This window comes from Phascolarctos cinereus, unplaced genomic scaffold (assembly GCF_003287225.1).
Source record: "Phascolarctos cinereus isolate Bilbo 61053 unplaced genomic scaffold, phaCin_HiC Scaffold_726;HRSCAF=1367, whole genome shotgun sequence".
Lineage (NCBI taxonomy): Eukaryota > Metazoa > Chordata > Mammalia > Diprotodontia > Phascolarctidae > Phascolarctos > Phascolarctos cinereus.
Window position 1 is genome coordinate 414,866,842 of NW_027556098.1, and position 21,940 is coordinate 414,888,781.

General features: G+C 48.0%; 2 protein-coding genes across 2 annotated transcripts; both read left to right on the forward strand.

Moving 5' to 3' along the window:
* Positions 1–574: 574 nt before the first annotated feature.
* On the forward strand, positions 575–4,444 carry KLK14 (kallikrein related peptidase 14). Its single transcript, XM_021003703.2, has 6 exons — positions 575–1,315; positions 1,410–1,486; positions 2,402–2,561; positions 3,012–3,265; positions 3,396–3,532; positions 3,744–4,444. Exons 2-6 carry the CDS (start codon positions 1,444–1,446, stop codon positions 3,894–3,896), a joined length of 747 nt encoding a protein of 248 aa, XP_020859362.1. The 5' UTR covers positions 575–1,315; positions 1,410–1,443; the 3' UTR covers positions 3,897–4,444.
* A 6,229-nt stretch (positions 4,445–10,673) lies between these two features.
* On the forward strand, positions 10,674–19,367 carry LOC110219944 (kallikrein-13). The gene is given in 6 exon segments (XM_021003704.1): positions 10,674–10,716; positions 12,321–12,510; positions 12,762–12,991; positions 12,994–13,029; positions 15,317–15,453; positions 19,188–19,367. Coding segments are annotated over 6 exon segments (816 nt in total).
* Positions 19,368–21,940: the final 2,573 nt, after the last annotated feature.

Consider the following 21,940-nt stretch of genomic DNA (forward strand, 5'->3'; position numbering starts at 1 on the left):
CCACCTGAGGGTAAGTAGCTTGCTTTTGCATTCAAGGTTGATACTGACTTCCTGGAAGGAATTCTTTATGACCTTTAAGGGGAGTGGTCCAGGAAGGAACTGAGTGGTGAATGTTCTCAAACGCTGACCCCAGACAATATTTTAATCATTTTTAATTTTTTCCTTTTCTTTGTTCTTTCCTCGTTGTAATTGTCTTGGGGCCCAGAGTCTAGTTGGAGGGCATGCAACTTGGGGGAGGGGACAGTGCCAGTTTGGACATATCGCTGCCTGGGTATAGAAAAACATTAAATACAACTTTTTTCGAAAACCGGAGTTTAATGGCATAGTCCCATATCAGTATTAATTTTTTCTACAGTGATTTACCCAATGTCACACAGATCATATAGTACACCAGCATTTATTAAGTGCTTGTGCTACGTGCTGGGGGTGTGAAGAAGGGCAAAACCCAATTCTTGCTCTCAGGGAGCTCACAGTCTGATTTGGGAAGTTGCATGTAAATAAATACACACAAGAGTTGGACTGAGAAAATGGAAGGGGTAAAGCACTGCGGGGTGGGGAGGGGAGAAGAAGAAACAGCAGTAACAGTCTCCTGCACAAGATGGGTCTGGAGTTGAGTCTCAGGGAGAGCCGGGGGAATTCGAACACAGCTCTTATGCCTCCAGGGGAGCTAGGTGGCCAAGTGTAGTTGCGTGTAGGTATCCAGGTAGCTTTGTGACCTTAGACAAGTCACTTTACCTTGTTTGCCTCAGTTTCCTCATCTGTAACATGAGCTGGAGAAGGAAATGGAAAACCCCTCCAGTATCCTTACCAAGAAAACCCCAAGTGGGTTCACGAAGAGTCGGACAGGACTGAACAACAACAATTTATGACTCCAGGGACAATGCCACCAGGCTCCGTCTCTTTTGGTCTCGGTCCTTTGGATGGCCTGCCCCCTCACCCATCTCTCATAGTTTCCTTTCACCCCACCTCTCACTTCCTAATGTGGGATTCTGGGATTCTGGGATTCCCACCCCCTCCCATTTCTTGGTTTGTGGATTAGAATCCAGAACCAGTGGGCGGGTGCTCATTAACCGAAGGACTCGACTATAAAAGCATTCTCTGGTCACAGGGGCGGGGGCTGCCTTCAGCTCAGATAAAAGCACACGGGACTTCTTGGAAAGAGGACAAGAGGAAGAGAGAGACCTTCTCCTGCACCAGCCCTTCTCCTAGAGACAACCCCTCCTCAGGGACAGCTGGCCCCTCGTCTGCCTGTCCTGCCTCATTGTCTCTGCCTCTACGTCCCTCCCTCCGGTTAGGGGTACCATCCCTGCCTCTGGTACTCTTCGTCTGTCTTGCTCCATCAATTTCTGTGTCTGCATTTCTGAGCGTGAATGTGTCTGTTAAGCCACTTTTTCTGTGCTTCCCTTCAGACCTCCTCCACCCCAAGTAGACGTCTCTGCAGTTATGTTCATCCTGTTCTTCGCACTGCCTCTTCTGCAGGTCACTGGTAAGTGGTTCGGATGGCAAGGTGCCTGAGGCTGTAGAGGGGAGGCAGTGGTGGAGGGGTGGGGAGACACGAGGTGTGGCGTCCTTGCTGGGAAGAGAAGAAGCTGGCACATGTGGGGGGGGTAAGGGGAGGGGATGTTTGGAAAGGAATAAGCATTTAGATAATAATACTAGGTGCCAGATGATGCACTAGGTGTTTTGTTTGTTTTTTCAAACAAGTATTTCCTCATCTCCGAAATAACCCTCTGAGGCATCTGAAGAGATTATATGAATAGAACTGGGAGGGAGTGGGGGGATGATTTCAGTTGGGCAAACTGGGGGGAGGGGGCTGTATGAGAGGATGGTGTGGGGTGAAAGGAAGGTAAAGGAGCTGGTTGGTTCTAGGAGAAGGGATTGTGGGAGATCCTCTCAGATGGGGGCCATCAAAGATTACAAGAAGTGTTGAGTCTTCAAAGAGATTGTGCAGCCTTAGGAAGTCTCAGAAAGTAGATGAGTGGTACAGAGGGCCAGGAGAATGGTGGACCTCGAGGACATATGAGAGATGAGGGTGAGGACAGTTTTGTAGGAGTCTACAGATGGTGTGTGTGTGTGTGTGTTTTTGGGGTGGTGGTGGAATGCAAGACATTGAGAGATGGGAGACAATGAAGTTAAGTGATTATAATCCAGGACAAGTCCTATAAACCTCACCAGGCCTCAGTTTTCACCTCTTTAGGATGGGTTCACAAAAGGACTAAATTAGCTCATCTATAGAAAGCCCTCTTCAAATCAAAGTTACATTTAGTCATCAACCCTAGTTTAAGGGAAAGAGGTTATCAGGTCCACACATGCATGTGCAAGTGGACCAGAAGGAGAAGAGATTGGGGCTTCAGAGTTTGAGAGGGTTGCCTCCAATATCCACACATTCCTCCCTCCCCAGCCAGCACAGAGAGGAGCGAGGATAAGATCATTGGTGGTCAAGCATGTATTCCGCACTCCCAGCCCTGGCAGGCTGCGCTGTTCATCAATCAGAACTTCCACTGTGGGGGTGTCCTGCTGTCCAGTCGCTGGGTCCTCACGGCAGCTCACTGTAACCACTGGTGAGTGGACCCCCCCCCCGCCAGGCTAGCATCCAGCCTCCTGCCCCCACCAGACTAGAAATCAGGGTAGATCTGACCCCTCTCAGCCCAGGCTGTTCTGGGTCTAGGTCAAACTCAGTCCCGGGCTTGTATGAGAGCAAGATAGAAAAAACTGAGTATTGAGTGGGAAGAACTCTTGGGCTTGAGTCAGTAGATCTGTAGTCTGAATGTTGGTTCTTCTACTTGTTTGCTCTCTGGGCCTCAGTTTCCCCATCAGTCAGCTGAGAGGTTGGACTGGATTCTCTCTGAGCGCCCCTTTTGACTTAAGGTTCTCTATGGATTAGGGGTAAGGGAGACTGGGGAAGGGCTACATATGACACGGGGAGTGAAGGGTTGGTGGGGAGGGGCTTGGAAGTTGGGATTGGGAGGGGCAAATTGGAGTCGGTCTGAGCAGGCTCACCTTCCTACAAGGAACCTTCGAGTGGTCTTGGGAAAACATAATATCAAGCGCCTGGAGGCCTATCAGCAATCCTTCAAGGTGGAGCGCCGGGTACCCTACCCCACATACAACCCCAGGAACAGCGACAATGACCTCATGCTGCTCTACCTGCAGAAGCCAGTGAGGCTGACCCCCCAGGTTCGCCCCATTCAGCTGGCCAAAGACTGTGTCAATCCTGGCACAGCCTGCCTGGTGTCCGGCTGGGGTACCGTGTCGAGTCCGTTTGGTAAGGGCACCTAGGTCACACTTGTCTGGGTGGCTAAGGGGAGTCAAGGCTAAGTGTCTGATTAAAGAGACTGGGTCCTCGCCTCAGTTCCTAGGGCTGAGCTGGTCCCCCTCTCCCTCTCTGGCTATAGTCAGATATCCCAGTGCCCTCCAGTGCGTGAAGATTGGTATCATATCTGCAGAAGAATGCAAAAATGCTTACCAAAAATCCATCACTCCTGGCATGGTCTGTGCTGGGGTCGAGGAAGGTGGGAAGGACTCGTGCCAGGTGAGCCGCAGGCCCTGGGCTGATGGGGGTGGACCCTGGGAGGATCTTCCCAAAGTCCATTGGAAGTAGGGAGTGGACTGGGATAGAAAAATTCTTCCTGATGTCTCTAGTTGCCGAGATTGATGTCTGTCTCCTCTCTTTCTCTTGCCCATGTCTCTTTCTCTTGAATGCCTCTCCCTTGCTGCTTGCCCTTCTGCTCTGGTCTCTGTAGGGTGACTCTGGAGGCCCCTTGGTGTGCAATGGGGCCCTGCAGGGCTTGGTGTCTTGGGGCATGGAACGCTGTGCCCTGCCCAGGTTTCCCGGTGTTTACACCAACCTCTGCCGTTACCGGACCTGGATCCTAAAGGAAATGCAGAAGAATTGATGAGCTCCCCCCACACTCCCAGGAGGATTCCCCAGTTCAGCCTGTCCTCAGTCCTGCCCTCAGGGACAGGTGGCCCGAAACTACAGCCTTACATCCTACAAAGGATCCTCCCCCCTCCCCCAAGGACAGGACTCAGCCATCCTGACTTCCTAACCACTGACCTCTGGAGGACCCATCTCTAGTACGGATTTGGATTCATGGAAAGAGAATCAAAAGGATTTAGAGTTGGAAAGGACTTTAGACCCTGAAAGCGCAGGCTGGAAAGGACCTTTTAGTAAGACCCTATACTCGAATTTTTACAAATGGGGAAACTGAGGGTAAGCATGATCTCCTAATGTCACATAGCTAGGATGTAACAGTTCCAGACTGGTGTTCTTTCCCCGATCCTGGGGTCTGAAGGCAGATCTATCCCCAACCTCCCAGGTACTCTAGCCACTTTCATGAATCCACTGCCTTGCTCAGGTATCCAAAATAATAGGTAACTTAACAGGTCCCTCTTGGTCACCCCTCCCCAACAGTCTTAGATTAATAAAACCTATAGGACTTCCTTTGTGACTGGTATGTGCTGGTTTTTCCTTTGTAATTGGGACATCCTGTGTGATTGAGGGGGAGGGTAAGAAAGAATGGTGGGGAGGCAGGCTGGAAGAAGAGACAGCCTGGAGCCATGTGGTCTAGGACCTGGAGGAGTAGAAGTAAAGTGCTGACCCCCACCATATGCGGGGAGGACCCCCCCCCTGTTCTTTGCTAGCATCCTCATGGCCTCACTTCTGCATCATTGTCCCCAAATCTCCATCAGATTTTTCTCCTTATTGTCACCATCTTTGTCCTCCATCTCATCGTCCCATCACCATGGCTTCTGTGTGGCTGTCCCCACTTCCCCTCAGGTCCCTTAGTTTACTTCCTTATCCCTGTTCCCACAACCCCAGACATCCCATGGCATTTCCCAATGCCCCGTTGTCCCAATCACTATGCCTCCATGTCCTTGAGTCCTGAATATTGCTGTCCCTTTGCTCCCATGACCTCGTGGACCTCTCCCCATGGCACTGTTCCCTGGAACCTTCACGCTTAGGTAATAAGCTAGATCTCAGTTCTTGCTGCAGGTGCCCCACATTTTTAGAGGCTATGCTGGGACAGGTGGTGAGGAGAGGATATTTCCCCCAAAAACACTTTCTCTCTTCCTCTATATCCCAGTCTCTATTTCTGTTGCTGTCTCTCTCTCTGACTGTTTAATCTGGGTGTAGGTTTCTGGGTTTCTGTCCCTTCTTTGCCTTGGTGTCTGTCTCTTAGTAGCCGCTATGGAGATGCTGGCACACTGGGAAAGGCCTAGGATCCAGATTCCAGCTCTGGTCCCAGTTGCCTGGGGACCAAAGTCGCTGAGGCCTCTAGAACCCCTTCCGACTCCGAAACTGGGCTCCTTCCCGGTGTCTGCCTCTCCAAGTTTCTTGTGGGCCCCAGAGGCTGGGAGTGGGCAGACACCAACATCCCCTTACAGACCAGCCCTTCCAGTTCGGGTTCAGACAATGGGCCCCTAATTATCAGGGAAATTAAAGAGGCGTCATTAACTCCTTGGGGACAATGAGTGGGAAGGGCCTGGAGCTGCTTCTGGCTTTGAGCACTGGGGGCCCAGAAGTTCTGGGCTCTGCCTTTCCTCACCCTCACCATCTTCATCTGTCTAGTTTTAGCGGTGCCTGTCTATTTCTTTGGCTTTAGCCCTACCTCTCTGTTGGCCAGTCAGTCAGCTGGCATTTATTAAGCACTTAACATGTGCCAGGCAACCTACGAGGCTCTGGGATTGCAAAGTAAGGCAAAAACAGTCTGCCTTCAAGGTGCAAACAACCATGGATTTAAAAAACAAAACAAGGAGGTTTCAGACTCTTCATGTCCCTATTTGGGGTTTTCTTGGCAAAGATACAGAGGTTTGCCATCCTTCTCCAGTTCTTTTTACAGATGAGGAAACTGAGGCAAAAAGGGTGAAATGACTCACCCAGAGTCACATACCTAGTAACTGAGGTCACATTTGGACTCATGAAAATGAGCCTTCCAGATTCTAGTACCAGTGCTCTGTACACTATGGCGCCACCTAGCTGCCCGTGGAGGTGCTGCATGAGAATAGTCAGGGGGAAGGCTTTCCAGGCTTAGGGGACAGCCAGGGAAAATGCCCAGAGACCAGCCAGAGAGGCAGTGTCTTATTCATGGCACAGTCGGGTGGCTTGTGTGGCTGGATGGGGCGGAGTGAAGTGTAGGATATGAAGGGCTTTGAATAGGAGCCTCCAGAGTTTACTGAGTAGGGGGTGACATGGTTGTACCTGTGCTTTAGGAAAATCACTTTGGTAGAAGGATGGATGGGAGTGGTCAGGGACTCCCTCCAACAGCTGTTGCCAAAATGAGGCCATGAGAGCCTGCACCAAGGGGTGTTATGTTTGTCCTTCGTTCTCTAAGAGGACCATGACATCAAGAAGGCGTTGCCATGACGTGCAAGTGAATTGGATTTAAAGTGAGGCAGGGCTGCGCAAAGTCACCAGCCTCACTCTATCCTCTGGAGCCACCTGGGTCCAGTGGCCATATACAATTCAGGACACCTGCAGATGGCCTTTTCAAGCTAAGTCTTTCCCAGGTCTCAGTGGCTGGGTCCCTGCGGGAACCCTCTCCCTCTCTGTTCCACTGTCTCCATTTTTTATGACACTCCAATAGAATGGAAGGTCTTTGAGGGCAAGGATTATTTCCCTTATCTCTGTAGTGTCAGCACTAGGCCTTGTGCCTCTGGCCACTAATAAACATCTGAATGAGTGGTGGGTCACTCTCCAAATCTCTCCCTTTCACTCCGCAAACATTTACTGTGCACATGAGGCCACTAGGTGGCGCAGTGGTTAGAGCTCTGGATCTGGAGGCTGGAAGAGTTTAAATCCAGCCCCAACTCTCAGTAGCTTTGTGACCTTGAGAAAGTCACTTAAGGGCTGCCTGCCTCAGTTTCTTCCTCTGTAAAAAAGATGAGAAATGGCACAGTCCCTGCTCACAAGGAGTTTATAATCCATCATCACAGGGAGGATGGGGAAGGGGAAAGGACAGAAAAGATTCAAAGCACTTTGGAGAAAATGGGGATGTCAGGGAGCGTGTAGGGGAAGGATTCAGGAAGGCAGTGATGCCTGAGCTGCACTTGGAGAGAAGAGGAAGATTTCAACAGACAGAGGAGAAGGGATGCCTTCCCACCAATCAGGATCCTAGTATATGTCAGGCACTGTGCTGAGAGCTGGAGTCATCAAGTCCAAAGTGAAACATTGCTGACCTCAAGGAGCTTAACTCTATGGGGAGTTGGCATGCATACATATATTTGTAGATACTGGTAAGCATTTGTTAAGCACCTGCTATGAGCCAGGCACCATGCTCAACTCTATAAATATCTCATTTGATTCTCACAACCACCCTGGGAGGCAGATGCTGTCATTATCTCCATTTTACAGTTGAGGAAACTGAGGCAGACAGGTCAAGTAACTTACCCAAGACCACACAAGGTAGATGACTTTGAACAGCACCACCTCACATCCAATTCATGAGCAAGTTGATGGCATCAGTCCTTTTTGACAATGAAAAATGAACAAGAAGAGCAACTAGGAAGTATCTGATGCTGAATTTGAACTCAGATCTTTCTGACTCCAGTCCCATCTGCCTCCAGCACAAGATAGTTGGGGGAGGGGCACTAGCAGCTGGGAAGGATGTAGGATGATAATGGGGAGTGGAGGAGTCAATTTGGTTAGTGGCTGAGTAAAGGAAAGAGCAGAGATTAGAACCTTTCTCCCATTGGTGGGTTCTTTCTGAAACTTCCATTTTGGGGAAGGGCCCCAGAGCAGCCATTCTTCATCCTCAGGATTTAGCTCCCAGGTTCTGCAGAGGTACCTCTTCCACGCCCTTTCTGAGGTCTCCTTTAAGTGTTGTCTTTCTCCATTGGAACGTAAGCTTCTTGAGGGCAGGGACTACTTTTTTTTTTGCCTGTATTTGTATTTCTAGCACTTGACAAGTGCCTAGCACGTAGTAAGCACTTGGTGACTCACTTCTGATAAGTCGGGAGTGGCAGGTTGGAGCCAGACTGAATGCCAGGCTGAAGAGTTTTTATCAGAACAAGAGGGAGACTCTGGAGTGTTTTGCTCTGGGGAATGACATAGTGCATACCTTAAATCCCCCCACACTGACCCTTCTTTTTACCCTGATTTTCAACTGCTGCGATCCTTAGCCTTATATCCACCCCATACTAGACTGAATGCTGCTACATACCAATCTCATGCCAAGGATTGAGCCTTTCCTTATATACAATCGGATAAGAGTAGATATGACTTAATTGGTCTAGGGAATTCCTGACTACTTTCTCTGCAACTGCCAAGAGTGGTGAGAATTTAATGACTTTCCCACAAGGCTTGGCAGTATGTGTCAAAGGCAGGATCTGAACCCAGGTCTTCCTGGTTCCCAGGTAAGTTCTGTCTAACATAGCACACTTACCCCTGTACAGAGTCCTGTACATTGGATAAATGGACTTGAAGTGTAGCTGGCCACTATTTCTGCCCACTAGGGGGTGCCAAGTTCCTCTAAGACCCAGACAAACTCTGGTCCTACGTCCTTCTCAGCTAAATTCCAGAATCCTAGCACTGGAAGGTTCCTGAGAGGGCATCTGTACCAATTCATCCCTGAACAGGAATCCTCTCTCCACAACTTTTCTCACTTCAGGTCCATTCAAAGGCTTACCCTAAACCATTACCACTAACCCCAAGTCCGTTTTCAGCCCTAAACTCATTCTCAAAGATCTCATTCCTATTCCTGACTTTTCCTAAGCTATGCCCAATCAAGCCTTTAAAAGATTAGACTTGGCAAACTCTCCTAGCCCATAGTCACCCCTTTCCTTACCCCCTCCAAGTAGACATTGGGGAATACCAGGAAAGTCCTTGAGGAAGAGAGAGGCGCAGTTGTAAACTGGCATGAGAAAGCAGCTGATACGGGATGTGGGCAAGGCAGAAAAGAGGTGATGGAGGGCATGGGAAGGGAGGAGGAGGAAGCCGGAAAGGGTTGGGGAGGGGGAAGAAGGAAGAGGCGGCGGTTTTAGGGAACAGTGGGTGGCTCTGGGGAAAGGGGCTGGGTGGAGTTTGGAGTTCAAATGTGGGGGTGGATGAGGCAGGGTTAGGGTTAGGTAGGCTGAGGTCAGGGCTCAGGTTAGGGGCAGCACCAGGGGCAGCACCAGGGGTGGGACAGGTATAGGGTGACGGTGGAGTGTGGGATTATGGTGTTGGAGTTGCTTGGGGTTGGAGAAAAGGTTAGAATTAGAGTGAGTTGGGATAAATTGAAGGTTGGATTAGGTTCTGTTTGAAGTCAATATTGGATTTGGGGTTAAATTTTGAGTCAATATTGCAGTTAGGGTCAGTGATGGGTATGAAACTTAACTTAGGGATAGGGTTAAGATCCCTATGAGATCCAGGTTACTTTGGGTTGTATGTGGGGGATGTGCATGGGAAGTAGGGATGAAGTTGAGATTGGCAGATGGGACAGTCCTGGATATGGAGCTAGGTATTGAGTTGGGATTGAGAATAGTAAGGAGGATGGCACTGGGTTTGAAATTAGAAAAGAAGATGGGAATGGGGATGGAGTTGGAAATTGAAACAGGATTTGAGCATGAGTTGGTGTTTGTAATGGGAAAGAAGTTATGAGTATGGGATTAGGAGTATGAATGTGAGTGGAGTGGGGATATGTAGTGGGTTCCCTATCCTTCAGATTTCCCCCCTGGATCAGATCCTGGGGTTCACCCAGCCCAAGGGGCCCTCAGGCTGAGGCAGGGCTCAGAACTGGATCCCAGCAAGGCTAGGAAACTCCACCCCATAGGGTGCCCAGCCCAGTCCAGCCTGGGGGCCCTAGATGGGGCTGTCAATATGGGGATTAGTGACGGGGTGGAGGGGGAGGACAAGGATAAGGAAGAAGTTGCAAGCTCAGGGGGAGGGAAGTCATGGGTTAAAAGCTTCAGGACAAGGTGGACCTCAAAGGAGACTGGAGCTAGAAGGAGAACGAGGGGTCCCTAAGGTACTGGGGGCTGTGAGGGGCCTTGGGAGGGGTTGAAGAGAAGGGAGAAAAGAGAGGAGAGGGAAACAGAGGGAAGAGGAGAGGAGGGGAGAGAGGAAAGAGAAAAGAAGAGAGGGAGAGGAAAGAGGAGAAAGGAAGAGAGAAGAGGACAATAACAAGAGGCCAGTAAAGGAGGAGAAGGGAGAGGAGAGAAGATAGAAAGGCAGGACCTAGGGGAAGAGAAGAGGAATGGAAAGGAGAGAAGAGGAGAGGAAGAAGCAGAAGAAATTGGAGGAATAGGAAGTTGTTTTGAGAGAATGAAGAGGACTCAAGGAAGAAGAGGTGACAAACGGGGGCAGGAAAAGGCAAAGGGAGGAGAAGGCAAAATGGAGAGAGAGGGGAAAGAGAGACAAGGGGGTGGGATAGTGGGACTAAAAAGGTGACTCAGCCTGGCTGGGGAGGGATAAGGAGAGAATGGATGCAATGCAGTGCTCTTGAGACCAGCAGGAGCAAGCATTTCATGTAGCTGGGGAGGGAAAGGAGTTGGGGTGATGGGAGCAAGGTGGGAGGGATCCAAAAACAGATGGGTGGGTCAAGCAGGGGTTCTGGGGCTTCCTGCTCTAATATTCTAAGAAGAGGAGCTGGGAATGGCAGGCAGCTGAGTCCCCCCCACCGCCTTCATCCTCCTCTTCCCCTGCCTCCAGTGCCAACAGCGCCACCCTGGCCCAGCTTCCACCCCTCAGTGCCATGTGGCTGCTGCTTCTGGCCCTGGTTCTGGTCTTGTCACACGGTAAGAATGCAGCAAGGGCAAGGTCAATTCAGGTCCCATGGGGCCAGGCCTGGGAGGGGGTGTGGGAATTAGGACCTCTGGCCCCATTTCCCCTTTGCTGCCCCAGGAGCTACTAGAACAGGGAGGAGAGGGGCGGGTGCCGGTTGAAGGTACTCCAGCTCTCAGTGTCACCTGGTTTCTCCCCACCCCACGTAGCTCCAGGTTCTGCATGTGCCCTTCTCCTGTCCCCCTGGTCCTTACTTGATCTCTTACTCTGGTCTCAGCCCCTAGGGCCCCCTCTCAACTCCAACTGTCCTTCTGCCACCCTGTCAAATTCCCCCTTAATACTGCAAGCCTTACACTCACTCTCTAAACCCTTTCCTTTCCATACCCCTCCATCCCTTAGGCTACAGCCTCATAACTCCTGGACCCTCAAACACTCCTTGGTCTGATCCTCTAGGATCCCCTGTTATCCCTCCAGACCTTTTATCCCCCATCTCCTGGAATTTACAGAACTGCTCAGCTCTCACCCATCCATCAAGACTTCCCCTTTCACCTAAGAAAATCTAACTTTTCAGAGTTTTCTCCTTTGATCCCACAAATCCTCCCTCTTCAAGAGAGCAAGAGCATGATTGAGGGGAGGGCAGATTAGAGGAGGGGGTAATCAGAAGCAGATACTTCTAAGGAGGGACAGGGTCAAAAGACAGAATAGAATAAATGGAGGGTGGGATAGGACTAAGGGAAATATACTTAGTTTTTCACAACATGCCTACTATGGATGTGTTTTGCGTGACTACACATGTATAACCTGTATCGAGTTGCTTGCCTTTGCAGTGAGGGTGGGTGGGGAGGGAGGAAGGGAGAAAATTTGGAATCCAAAGTTTTAAAAACAAATGTTTAAAAAAAATTGTTTTCACATGCAACTGGGAAATAAGAAATACAGGAAATGGGGTATAGAAATCTATCCTGCCCTACAGGAAAATAGAAGGGGAAGGGGATAAGGGGAGGGGGGTGGTACAAGGGAGGGCAGATTAGGGGAAGGGGTATTCAGAATGCATGCCATCTTGGGGTGGGTGGAGGGATGAGATGAGGAGAAAATTTGGAACTCAAAACCTTGTGGAAGTGAATGTTGAAAACTAAAAAACAAATAAATTAATCAAATCCTCCCCCTGCTGAGCCCCACTCTACTCCACTGATCTAATCTATCTCCTTTTGATTCCCAGGCTCTCCCTCCCTTCCTGACACCTCCCCCTAAAACTCAGATTCCATTCAGACCTTCCTCTTCTGACACCTTGATGATATATCATTGAATTCCAGACTTTCCCTTTCTAACCTTCTGTTCCTTCCCCCAACCCCTAAACTCTCTCCTGCCCCTACCCTTAAAATGTATAAAGAATTTATTAATCACCTGCTGTATGCAAGATGCCATTAATCCTCCCCAGACCCCAAGATCCCTCTTCTTCTGACCCTACTGATGATCCCTTTATGAACCATCCCTCCCCCAACAAGACTTTGTCCAGAGGGATCTCTGGCCCCTAGATCTTTCTCTTCTTCCCCTCTCGTCTTTGTCCACTGCCCCCTCCATCTTTGATCTATCCCTGACTGCTGTCTCCCTTGCTTCCCAGCCATCTCCCAGGAACTTCCCAAGATTATCAACAGCTCTAATGGTGGCCAGGATGCCCTCCCTGGAGTCAGGGAATGCGCCCCCCATTCCCAGCCCTGGCAGGCTGCTCTGCTTGTGAATCGACGGCTGCTCTGTGGGGGCATCCTTATCCACCCCAGCTGGGTGCTGACTGCAGCTCATTGCCTGAAGGAGTATGTGCCATGTGGCTGGGGCTGGCGATGGGTTTAGGGATAACCATGGGATTGGGAATAAGGCACAGATGAAGATAGGGATCAGTATAGGGATGGAATAGGAATAATATAGGGATGAATATAGGGTTGGGGATGCTAATGGGGAAGGGATAAAAAAGGGAATGGGTTGGGAATCAGGATGGGGTTGGCACGGGATGGGGATGAAGAATTGGTTGGACTTGCCTCATGAATTACCTCCCTATTGTCTACAGCCAGTACATGGTGCACCTGGGTAAACACGCCCTGGGTCACTGGGAGGAAGGAGAGCAAGCCGAAAGGGTCATCCGCTCTATCCCGCACCCATTGTACCGGGTCAGCCCAACCCACCACAACCATGATCACGATATCATGCTCCTGTACCTTCAGAAGCCAGCCCAGCTGAATGACCATGTCCAGATCCTCCCCTTGCCCTCCCAAGATTGTCTGCCTCCTGGCACCCACTGTTAGTGTCAGGCTGGGGCACCACCACGAGCCCTCAGGGTATGCTTTCCTCCCATGGCTGACCAACTCATAAAGGGTTAAAGATATCAAAATGTGGGGCAAGGAACAGGGATTAAGTCTTGGCTATATAATGGCATCCCTTTATTCATCCCCCTGTAGCCAACTCACTTCCCCCTCTATCCTTGTCTCTTTTCATCACTACCTCTGTCTCAACCTTCCGCTGTCTCCTCCATTATTCCCATCTCTCCTAGACTTCTCCTTCCCATTTTCTTAACCTTCCCAGTTCCTGCCATCTCTCTCCATCCCTGCCAGTTTAGATAAATCTCTCTCCATCTTGTCCATATCTTCACACTTTCTATTTCTTCCTATCTGCATCTCACTTCCATCAATCTTCCCACTTCCTCTCCATCTTTCCTCATCCCCAACTTCTCCATATCTCCCTTATCACTCCTTAATAAAAATCTTTGTCAGCTATTTCCAAGTCCCCTCTCTTTCGTCTCCGTCTCTCACCAATTTCTGTCCATCAACTTCATCGTTCTCCCATTATTTCCACCTCCCCCCATCTTGCTCCATCTCTCTCCATTTCTCCCCCAAACCTTTCTATTTTCTGCTATCTCTTCCATCTCTCTGTGGTTTCCCCAAATCTTCTCATGTATTCTTTTCCAGCTCTCTCCAACACCCTTTCTCTTCCCTATATTTGCCTTTCCTCTTCATCTCTTCCTAATATCTCCCCAGCTTCTACTTGTCCCCATCTCCCTTATCTCCCTCCATTCTCTCACTATATGCCCCATCTTCCATCTAAGCCAATTCTCTTAAACATTTCATTTCCCCATTTCCTCCACCTCCCCATCTCTCTCACCTTTCCACATATTCCCAATATCTTTCTGCCCCCCTCCATCTATCCCTGATATCCAAATCTCTCTCCATCTTCACTTCTTTCCCAAAGTTCTCCCCATCGCTCCCATTTTCTCTCATCTTCTTTCCGTCTCTTCTTATTTCTCATCATTTCTCTCTATCTTCTTTTATTTCCCCATCTCCTTACCTGCCCCTAGTATCCCTCCTTCCTTCAGCTTTCCTGTCTCCTTTCATCTACATCATATCTCTAACCCCCTTCTATTTCCCCCTTCACCATCTCTCTCAGGCTTTCTCTATATCCCCATCCTCTTTGTATCCCAATTTTCCTTATCAAATTCCTTCTCTCCCACCTCCCTTTATCTTTCATTTCCTTTCATCTCTCTCACTATCTCCCATTTCTCATTTTTTCCCATCTCCCATTTAACCTCTATCTCTCCCTATTTCTCCCCATCTCTCTCTACCTCCTGTTTCCATTTCCCACATCACTCCAATATCTAACAATGATTCATCTCTCTTCATGCCTTCCATTTCCCTCTATCTCTCCCTTCTAGGTAAGGGACATGAGAGTTTTCTTCAAGGATTTTAAAGTCTACCTGCTTGGAGAAGACTTTGGCTTATTCTTCTTGGCCTCAGACAGCAGAATTAGATGCAATGGGTAGAAGCTGCAAAGAGCTGGTTTCAACTTGATATAAGGAAAACTTCTCGATAACAGGAACTGTCTAAACATGGAATAGGCAGCCTCAGGAGGTAGTGGGTCCCTCTTCCCTGGAGGTCTGTAACCAAAGACTGGGTGCCAATTTGTTGGGTAGGTTGTAGAGAAGATTCTTGCCTGGGTACAAGTTAGACTAGATGGTCTCTTTCTAATGGTAACTTCTATCACATCTCCCCCATGTCCCTACCTCCCCATCTTTCTACATCTCCATATCACTATATTTCTCTTTCTTCTATTTCCTCATGTTTTTGTCTTTCTTCATTTCCTTACATCCCCTTCCCCTCCATCTCTTCTTGTCATTTTTTTTTAAATTAGGCAATTGGAGTTAAGTGACTTGCCAGGGTCACACAGCTAGTAAGTGTAAAGTGTTTGGTCTGAGGCTGGATTTGAACTTTGGTCCTCCTGACTTCAGGGCTGGTGCTCTATTCACTGTGCCCTCTAGCTGCCCCTTCCCCTCCATCTCTTCTCATTCCCTCCCACATCCTATATCTCTCCATCTGCCTCATCTTTCTTCTATCCATGTGTCTTCTTACCTCCACCCATCTCTTCTATTTGTCCTACCTCCCTAAACCTCCTGCCCTTTCTTATCTTTTCACTCCTCTTCTCTCCCTCCCTGTTCCTTATTCTTTCCCCCTCACCACTTCATCATATTTCCTATCTCTTCCATCTATAGCCTTTTCTCTTCTCTTCCCTCTCCCTAGCTTTCCACCCCATGACAGGTCAGGAAATGCAGCCCTCACTCTTCTTATCTCCCTACAGTGAGTTACCCCAAAACCCTCCAGTGTGCTGAAATTCAACTTCGCTCAGATGAGGAATGTCATCAGAACTACCCCGGGAAGATTACGCCCAACATGCTGTGTGCTGGATCTGAAGAAGGTGGCAAAGACTCTTGTGAGGTGAGATAGAGCCATGAAAAAAGCAGGCACAGAGACACAGAGGGCAGAAAGACAGAAAGACGTGGGAAGTTCATGAATTGTGTTTCTCATAGAACAGAACATTAGAGCCAGAATGGGCTTCAGAAGAGATTTTATGCAACCCTCTCATAGTACAGATGGGGACATTGAAGTTTTGCTATGTGAAATGACTATCCCCTGTCCCAGGTCACATTGGTGGTGAGTGGAAGAGTTCTTTTCCTGCTTCACATTTAAGAGAGAGAAGGCGAATGGACACAGATAGTTAAAGAGATAGAGAAGAGAGGCATGAAAGATAGAGAAAAGGAAATGCAAAATAGACACAGAGGAAAGACAGAATGATAATCATGCAAACACAGAGATTTACATGCAACTAGACACGGAAAGACACAGAAACATTTACGGAGCCAGAGAAGAGGATGAGATAGAAAGACAGAGAAAAGAGAGAGACACAGAGACAAAGAGACATCCATTTGGATACAGGGAAAAGAGAGACAAAATTAGGCAGTCATGGAGGCAAAGACTGAGAATTTCAGAGAAATAGGCACAACTTTCGGGAAAGACATAAATACACAAAGAAGGATAGTGGAGGCAGAAGAGAAGAAGAGGAGGGACAGAAGACAGTGGAGAGATAGAGAGCAAGCCAGGACAAAGAGAAAAGAACATGAGGGTTGCAGATAGAAATAGAAAGCACACGGATGGATAAAAAAACACTAAAGGAGAATGAGACAAAGACATGCAAAGAAATACAAGGAAAGACCCCGTTCCTGAGAGGTGGCCAGAGAAATAGAGACAGAGATAGAAGAGATGCGGAGAGACGAAAGGAAATAGAGAATGAGAGGCAGCACTATGGAGAGAAAGCAAAGAGAGGATAGTACAGATAAAGAACGATAATTATACAAAACACTGGGATTTCTAGAAGGTTTACTTCCTTCCAGTATTTGAGCTGAGAATGAGGCATAGAAAGAATTCCCAAGACAAAGAAAGAGAAACACAGAGACATGGGGAAAAAAAGAAGACAAAGAGATCTCGAAATAAAGATGAAAAACACTGAAAGAAGAGAGATGGAAGGACACATGGAGAGACAGAGATGGATAAAGAGAGGGAAGGAGGGAGAAACAGACAGATGGATGGAGACAGAGAAAGAGAGAGACAGAGAGGAAGAATGGGAGAGAGACAGAAAAGGAGATAGACACAGGAAGAAGAGAGAGGAAGGAGAGGAGAGGAAAGAGAAGAGGAGAGAGAGAGAGAGAGAGAGAGAGAGAGAGAGAGAGAGAGAGAGAGAGAGAAGGAGGGGGATGAAGAGAGGGAGGAAGGGAGAGATGGAAAGAGGGAGACAGAGTGTAAAAGAGAGAGAGAGAAGGAGGGGGATGAAGGGAGGGAGGAAGGGAGAAATGGAAAGTGGGAGACAGAGTGTGAAAGAAGGGGAGGAGAGAGAGAGAGACCATCTGCAAAATATGAAAGGGGCGTAGGTCCAAATTTTGCCCTCACCTAGTACTCACCTCCCATTTCTTCTATAGCCCTGATCCTGGAGTCTCTGGGAATAGCCCTACAGGATCTATTCCTTTCTCTGGTACTCTTCTTTCCAGTTAGCACCGGTATGCAGCCTGTCCTGTTGTATAAGTGGCTTAATAGATAAGGAACTGGCCTTGGCATCAAGAAAAACAGGAACTAACAAACCCTATCTCAGACAGCAGGCATGTGATGCTGGCCAAATTACTTAACCTCTAGGTGCCTCAGTTTCCTCATCTGAACTAAATGAAGGGGATGGAACCAGTGGACTGTTAAAATCCCTTCCAGCTCTAAACGGATGTTAGTATAATGCATGTCCCTTGGTAGACCAAAGCCAGAGGTAGTTGTCTGTTTTGTCTTCTTTTTTTCTTTTTTGTTAGGCTATCCTTATCCTCAACTTGACCTCCCACCCAACCCTTGGGAAAATAAAAAGAAAAAAAGAGCACATCCTTTGTAACAAATATGCAGAGTCAAGCAAATCCCCACATTGCCTCCATCCCCAAAATATATGTTTCATCCTGTGACTTCAAAAATGAATTTTCCAAAAGGATTCCAGTCAATCAATCAACACTTATTAAGTGCCTACTATGGAGCAGGCACTGGCTAAGTGCAAGGGCTACACAAAGAGGCAAAAGATAGCCCCTGCCCTCAAGGAGTTTATAATCATTCCAGGTAGTTTTATGAAAAAGAGTAAAAATAGGAAGGTTCTATGTTAATGTAGATTATTGAAATTATGGTGCCCTGGTGCCTTTCAGATCATAAGATTTAAAAATACTTTAGGAAACATCTTGTTGAATCTGTTTTATAGTGTGGAAAATGAGCCCAAAGTTTTAAGTGACTGGCCTGAGGTCATGAAGGAAATAAGGAACAGAGCCAAAATTCAGGCTTAGGTCTTTTGAGTCCAAAAAAGAGCCCTTTTCATTAAACCATACTCACATCTCCTTTCATCTGGCTTGATCACTTGGTCCAAGTTCCATGACCCTCCAGACCCCCATCCCCCACTTCCCAGGGCTGTCATTTGGGGCCTTCGGCATTAGGAGTCGCCATTTTTGTTTGTAATCATTCTTCTGAAGGGGCTCCTCCAACATCCCTTTGAACCAAAGAATACTCGCCATGGGTATATCTACTCACCATCTTCCCTGGAAGAGCAGATGGCCAGAGTGCAGGGTGCAGAGCAGTGGCCTTTCTACTGATGGTATTCCGCCAGAAGGGAGCCACATCAGTCTAGATTTCTTCATCTACCCCTCTAGAGTGATTGGTACAGTGCTGAAGTCATGATGGAAACACAAAACACTATGTGTAGGTATTGACTATATGTTGACACAGCAAGGGTGGTTTCTTTATAGACACTAGGGGATCAAGGAAATGGAGAGAGGGCATATGAGATGAAGCACAGGAAAAAGGAGAGTGTCAGGCAGCTCACAGGGGCTCTGGGACCACTCTGCCCCTTCCCTGTAGGTCTCTGCCTGAATGTCTCCTCCACTCCTGACTCTACTTTTCCCTGCCTTTGTCTCTGTCAGCCTCTTTCTGCATGCATCTCTCTCTTCTTCTCTTCCTATTATTATCTCTGTGCTTTTTCCTCCATTTTTGAATCTCTGCCAGAATTTCCTTGATTCAAGATTTTGTTGTTCAGTTGCTGCAGTCATGTCTGACCCTTTGTTCCTTTTTTTTCCCTTTTGGTTAGGCAGTTGGGGTTAAGTGACTTGCCCAAGGTCACACAGCTAGTAAGTGTCAAGTGTCTGAGGCCAGATTTGAACTCAGTTCCTCCTGCCTCTAAGGCTGGAGCTCTATCCACTGAGCCACCTAGCTGTCCCCATGACTGACCCTTTTTGACCCCATTTGGGGTTTTCTTGACAAAGATGCTGGAATGCTTTGCCATTTCCTTCTTCAGCTCATTTTACAGATGAGGAAACTGAGGTAAATAAGGTCAAGTGACTTGCCTAGGGTCACACAGTTAGTAAGCGTCTGAGGATGGATTTGAACTCAGAAAAAAGAATGATCTTGACTCTATGTCTGGTGCTCTGTGAACTATGGCACCACCTAGCTGGCCTTGATTCAAGATACCTCCCTTTAATTCCTTCTACCTTTCTTTTGCCCTTTCTGTGTATATTGCTGCCTCTGTTCCTACCACTCTCTCTTTCTCTCTGTCTTTCTCCCTGGGCTGGATGTGATTTTGTCACTGAATTTGTCTCTTCCTGTCTTTCCAGGGTGACTCAGGGGGCCCACTGGTCTGTAACGGCACTTTGCAGGGTGTGATCTCCTGGGGGGACTTCCCATGTGGCCAGCCCAACCGGCCAGGTGTCTACACTCGTGTCTCCCGTTATGTGGACTGGATAGGGAATACAATCCAGGCGGGGGATCCCCGGAGGAAGAAGGGGGCAGAATAAAGTCATTGTCTTGAGATCGGCTGAGCAGCCTCATTCCTCCCACAAACTCTGCCTGCCTTTCCCTAGCAGTTCTGTGATAGTCAAGCATCCTGGGCCTCTCAGAGACAATGTTCTGGATTGTTCTGGATCTGTTCCAGGCCTTTCAAAAATTCTGGTGTTCTGGATTTATTCCTGACTATCCAAAAGCAGAGGACAATTTTCTGTGTCCATCCATGAGATGGACCCTCGAGAGGGAATCTTTCCTGCCTATTCCTGACATTCTAGGCCCCTCAAATCTCATCGTCTCTGATCCCAACATCCTGAACCCCTAAGATTCTCCATTTACATCAACCACCGTGCAACAACTCTGGCTCTGTGCCAAGAGCTGGGGCAGAGGCAGAATTTAGCCAAGAGATGACCCCTGCCCTCATGGAGCTCAAGGTTTAGTGGGGAGGAGGGGAAGGGAGGGGAAGGGAGGGACAAGACCCAAGGGCAGAGTTTGAATCCTGCCTCAAACACTAACTGGCACATCTGTACAATGGGGATAATAATAGTTCTTATCTCTGAGGATTTTTATGCAGATCAAATGAGAAAATCTATGTAAAAGTGCTTTACAAACCATAAAACACTGTATAGATGCTATTCTTCTCCCTCATTATTATTATGGAGGCAGAAAGCAAGGACTTTGTGAGTTCCATCAAGGGAAAGATGGTTCTAGCTCAAGAGTGGTTGAGGAAACTTCCTGGAGAGGTGTGTGGGAATCAAACAGGGATCAGGGGGGCAGGACAGTCCAGGCACAGGCAACAGCCTGAGAAGAGGCTTGGAGGCAGGAATTTGTGTGAAGGGGGCAGAGAGTGGACCAGTCCAAATGGAATCGAGCCATCTGGGATCATGGTGCTAGGGCTGGAAAGGTCCTCAGAGGTCATCTCATTTACAGGGGAGGAAACTGAGGTCCAAGGATGTTAGCTGACTCGCCTAAGGTCACACAGGTCACTAGTAAGTGATAGAGGTGGGATTTGAATCCAGGTCTTCAGATTCTAAATTCATTACTCATTCTATTCTGAATGATGTACATGTGGAGAAAGGATATGATACAAGGCTTTGTATCCAAAGGTTTTGGGGGGTGGTGACATTGAATTGTTGAGGGCCTTGAATGCCAGGCAAAGGAGATGGGCTTTACTTGAAAAACAATAGTGGATTTGGAGCATGGGCATAGAAGGAAGAGGTGTGTGTTTTCTCCTTTATCCTATAGTCCCTCAATGTTATTTCTCAGGCTTGCAAATCCCAAACTAGTTAGTGAGGTACTCAAATTATCACTCACAAGATTCCAAGGCATGACTGATCCCATAGAACATTAACAGTACCAGGTACATAGAATGATAGGAATGTGGAATGTCAGAGCTAGAAGAAATGTCAGAGCAGAGAACACAGAATGTCAGAACTGGATGTGACATTAGAATGTGGTGTTAGATCTGGAAGGTCCTGTAGGACACAGGACATCAGAACTGGCAGGGCCCTGAGAACAGGGACTGTCAGGGCTGGGAGGGCCATGAGAACAGAGAATGTCAGAGCTGGGAGGGCCGTGAGAACAGAGAATGTCAGAGCTGGGAGGGCTGTGAGAACAGAGAATGTCAGAGCGGGGGAGGGGGGGGCCTTAGAACAGGGAATGTCAGAGCTGGGAGTGGTCTTAAAACAGAAAGTCAGTGCAAAGAGGACCCTAGAACACAGGATGTCAGAGTTTAAAAGTCCCTTAGACATTATCTAATCCAACCTTTTATTTTTCAGGGGAATTAACTTAGGTCCAAAGAGGAAAAGGGACTTGTCTCAGATTCACAGAAATGAGTAAAGCACAGTCTTGACCGCAGCATTCTGAACTCCCAATTCTGAGCTCTTCCCCTCTCCCACTTTCCTCCATGATATTGGATCTCTCTTATCTAGAGTTTCTGGGTCTGGTTCAGTTTTTATTTATTTTCCTCCTTAATTCCTTGATAAAATGCATGGCTCTAGCTGTGTATTTGTTGACTTAATAAAAGAGGCTTTTCTGACATGGAACCAAAATCGCAAACTTCCAAAGGTGGACATTCCTACCCACGTTGGAGTAGAAATCTCTTCTGCAATGTCCTGACAAGTAACCACCCAGACTCTCCTGGAAGATTTCTGACTGGAATGGGGAGAGATGGGAAGCTGGGAGACCAGCCAGAAAGCTATTGTAATAGCTCAGTCAATGCCACCACTGGGAATGATGTAATGAAGGCCTGTACCAATATGGTGGCAGCGTCAGAGAGGAGATGATAACAAGGTACAAAGGAGAAGATTTGGCAACTGGTTGGATGGGTGATATGAGAGAGAGAGAGTGAGGAGTTGAGGTTGATACCAGGGTTGAAACTGCTATTTAATTTGAATTCTTGATATAGGTCTGTGGGGGGAACCCTGATGATTTCTGGAAGAGAGAGGTCCAAGAAGGAGGGGGTTCGAGACACGGTTTTCAGTTCTGGAATATTAACCCAAACTTCATTCTGTGATATCTTTTCCTTCTTCAAGATTTTTATGCTACCTGGAATCTTCTTGGGACAGAGGGCATTTCACTGAACCTT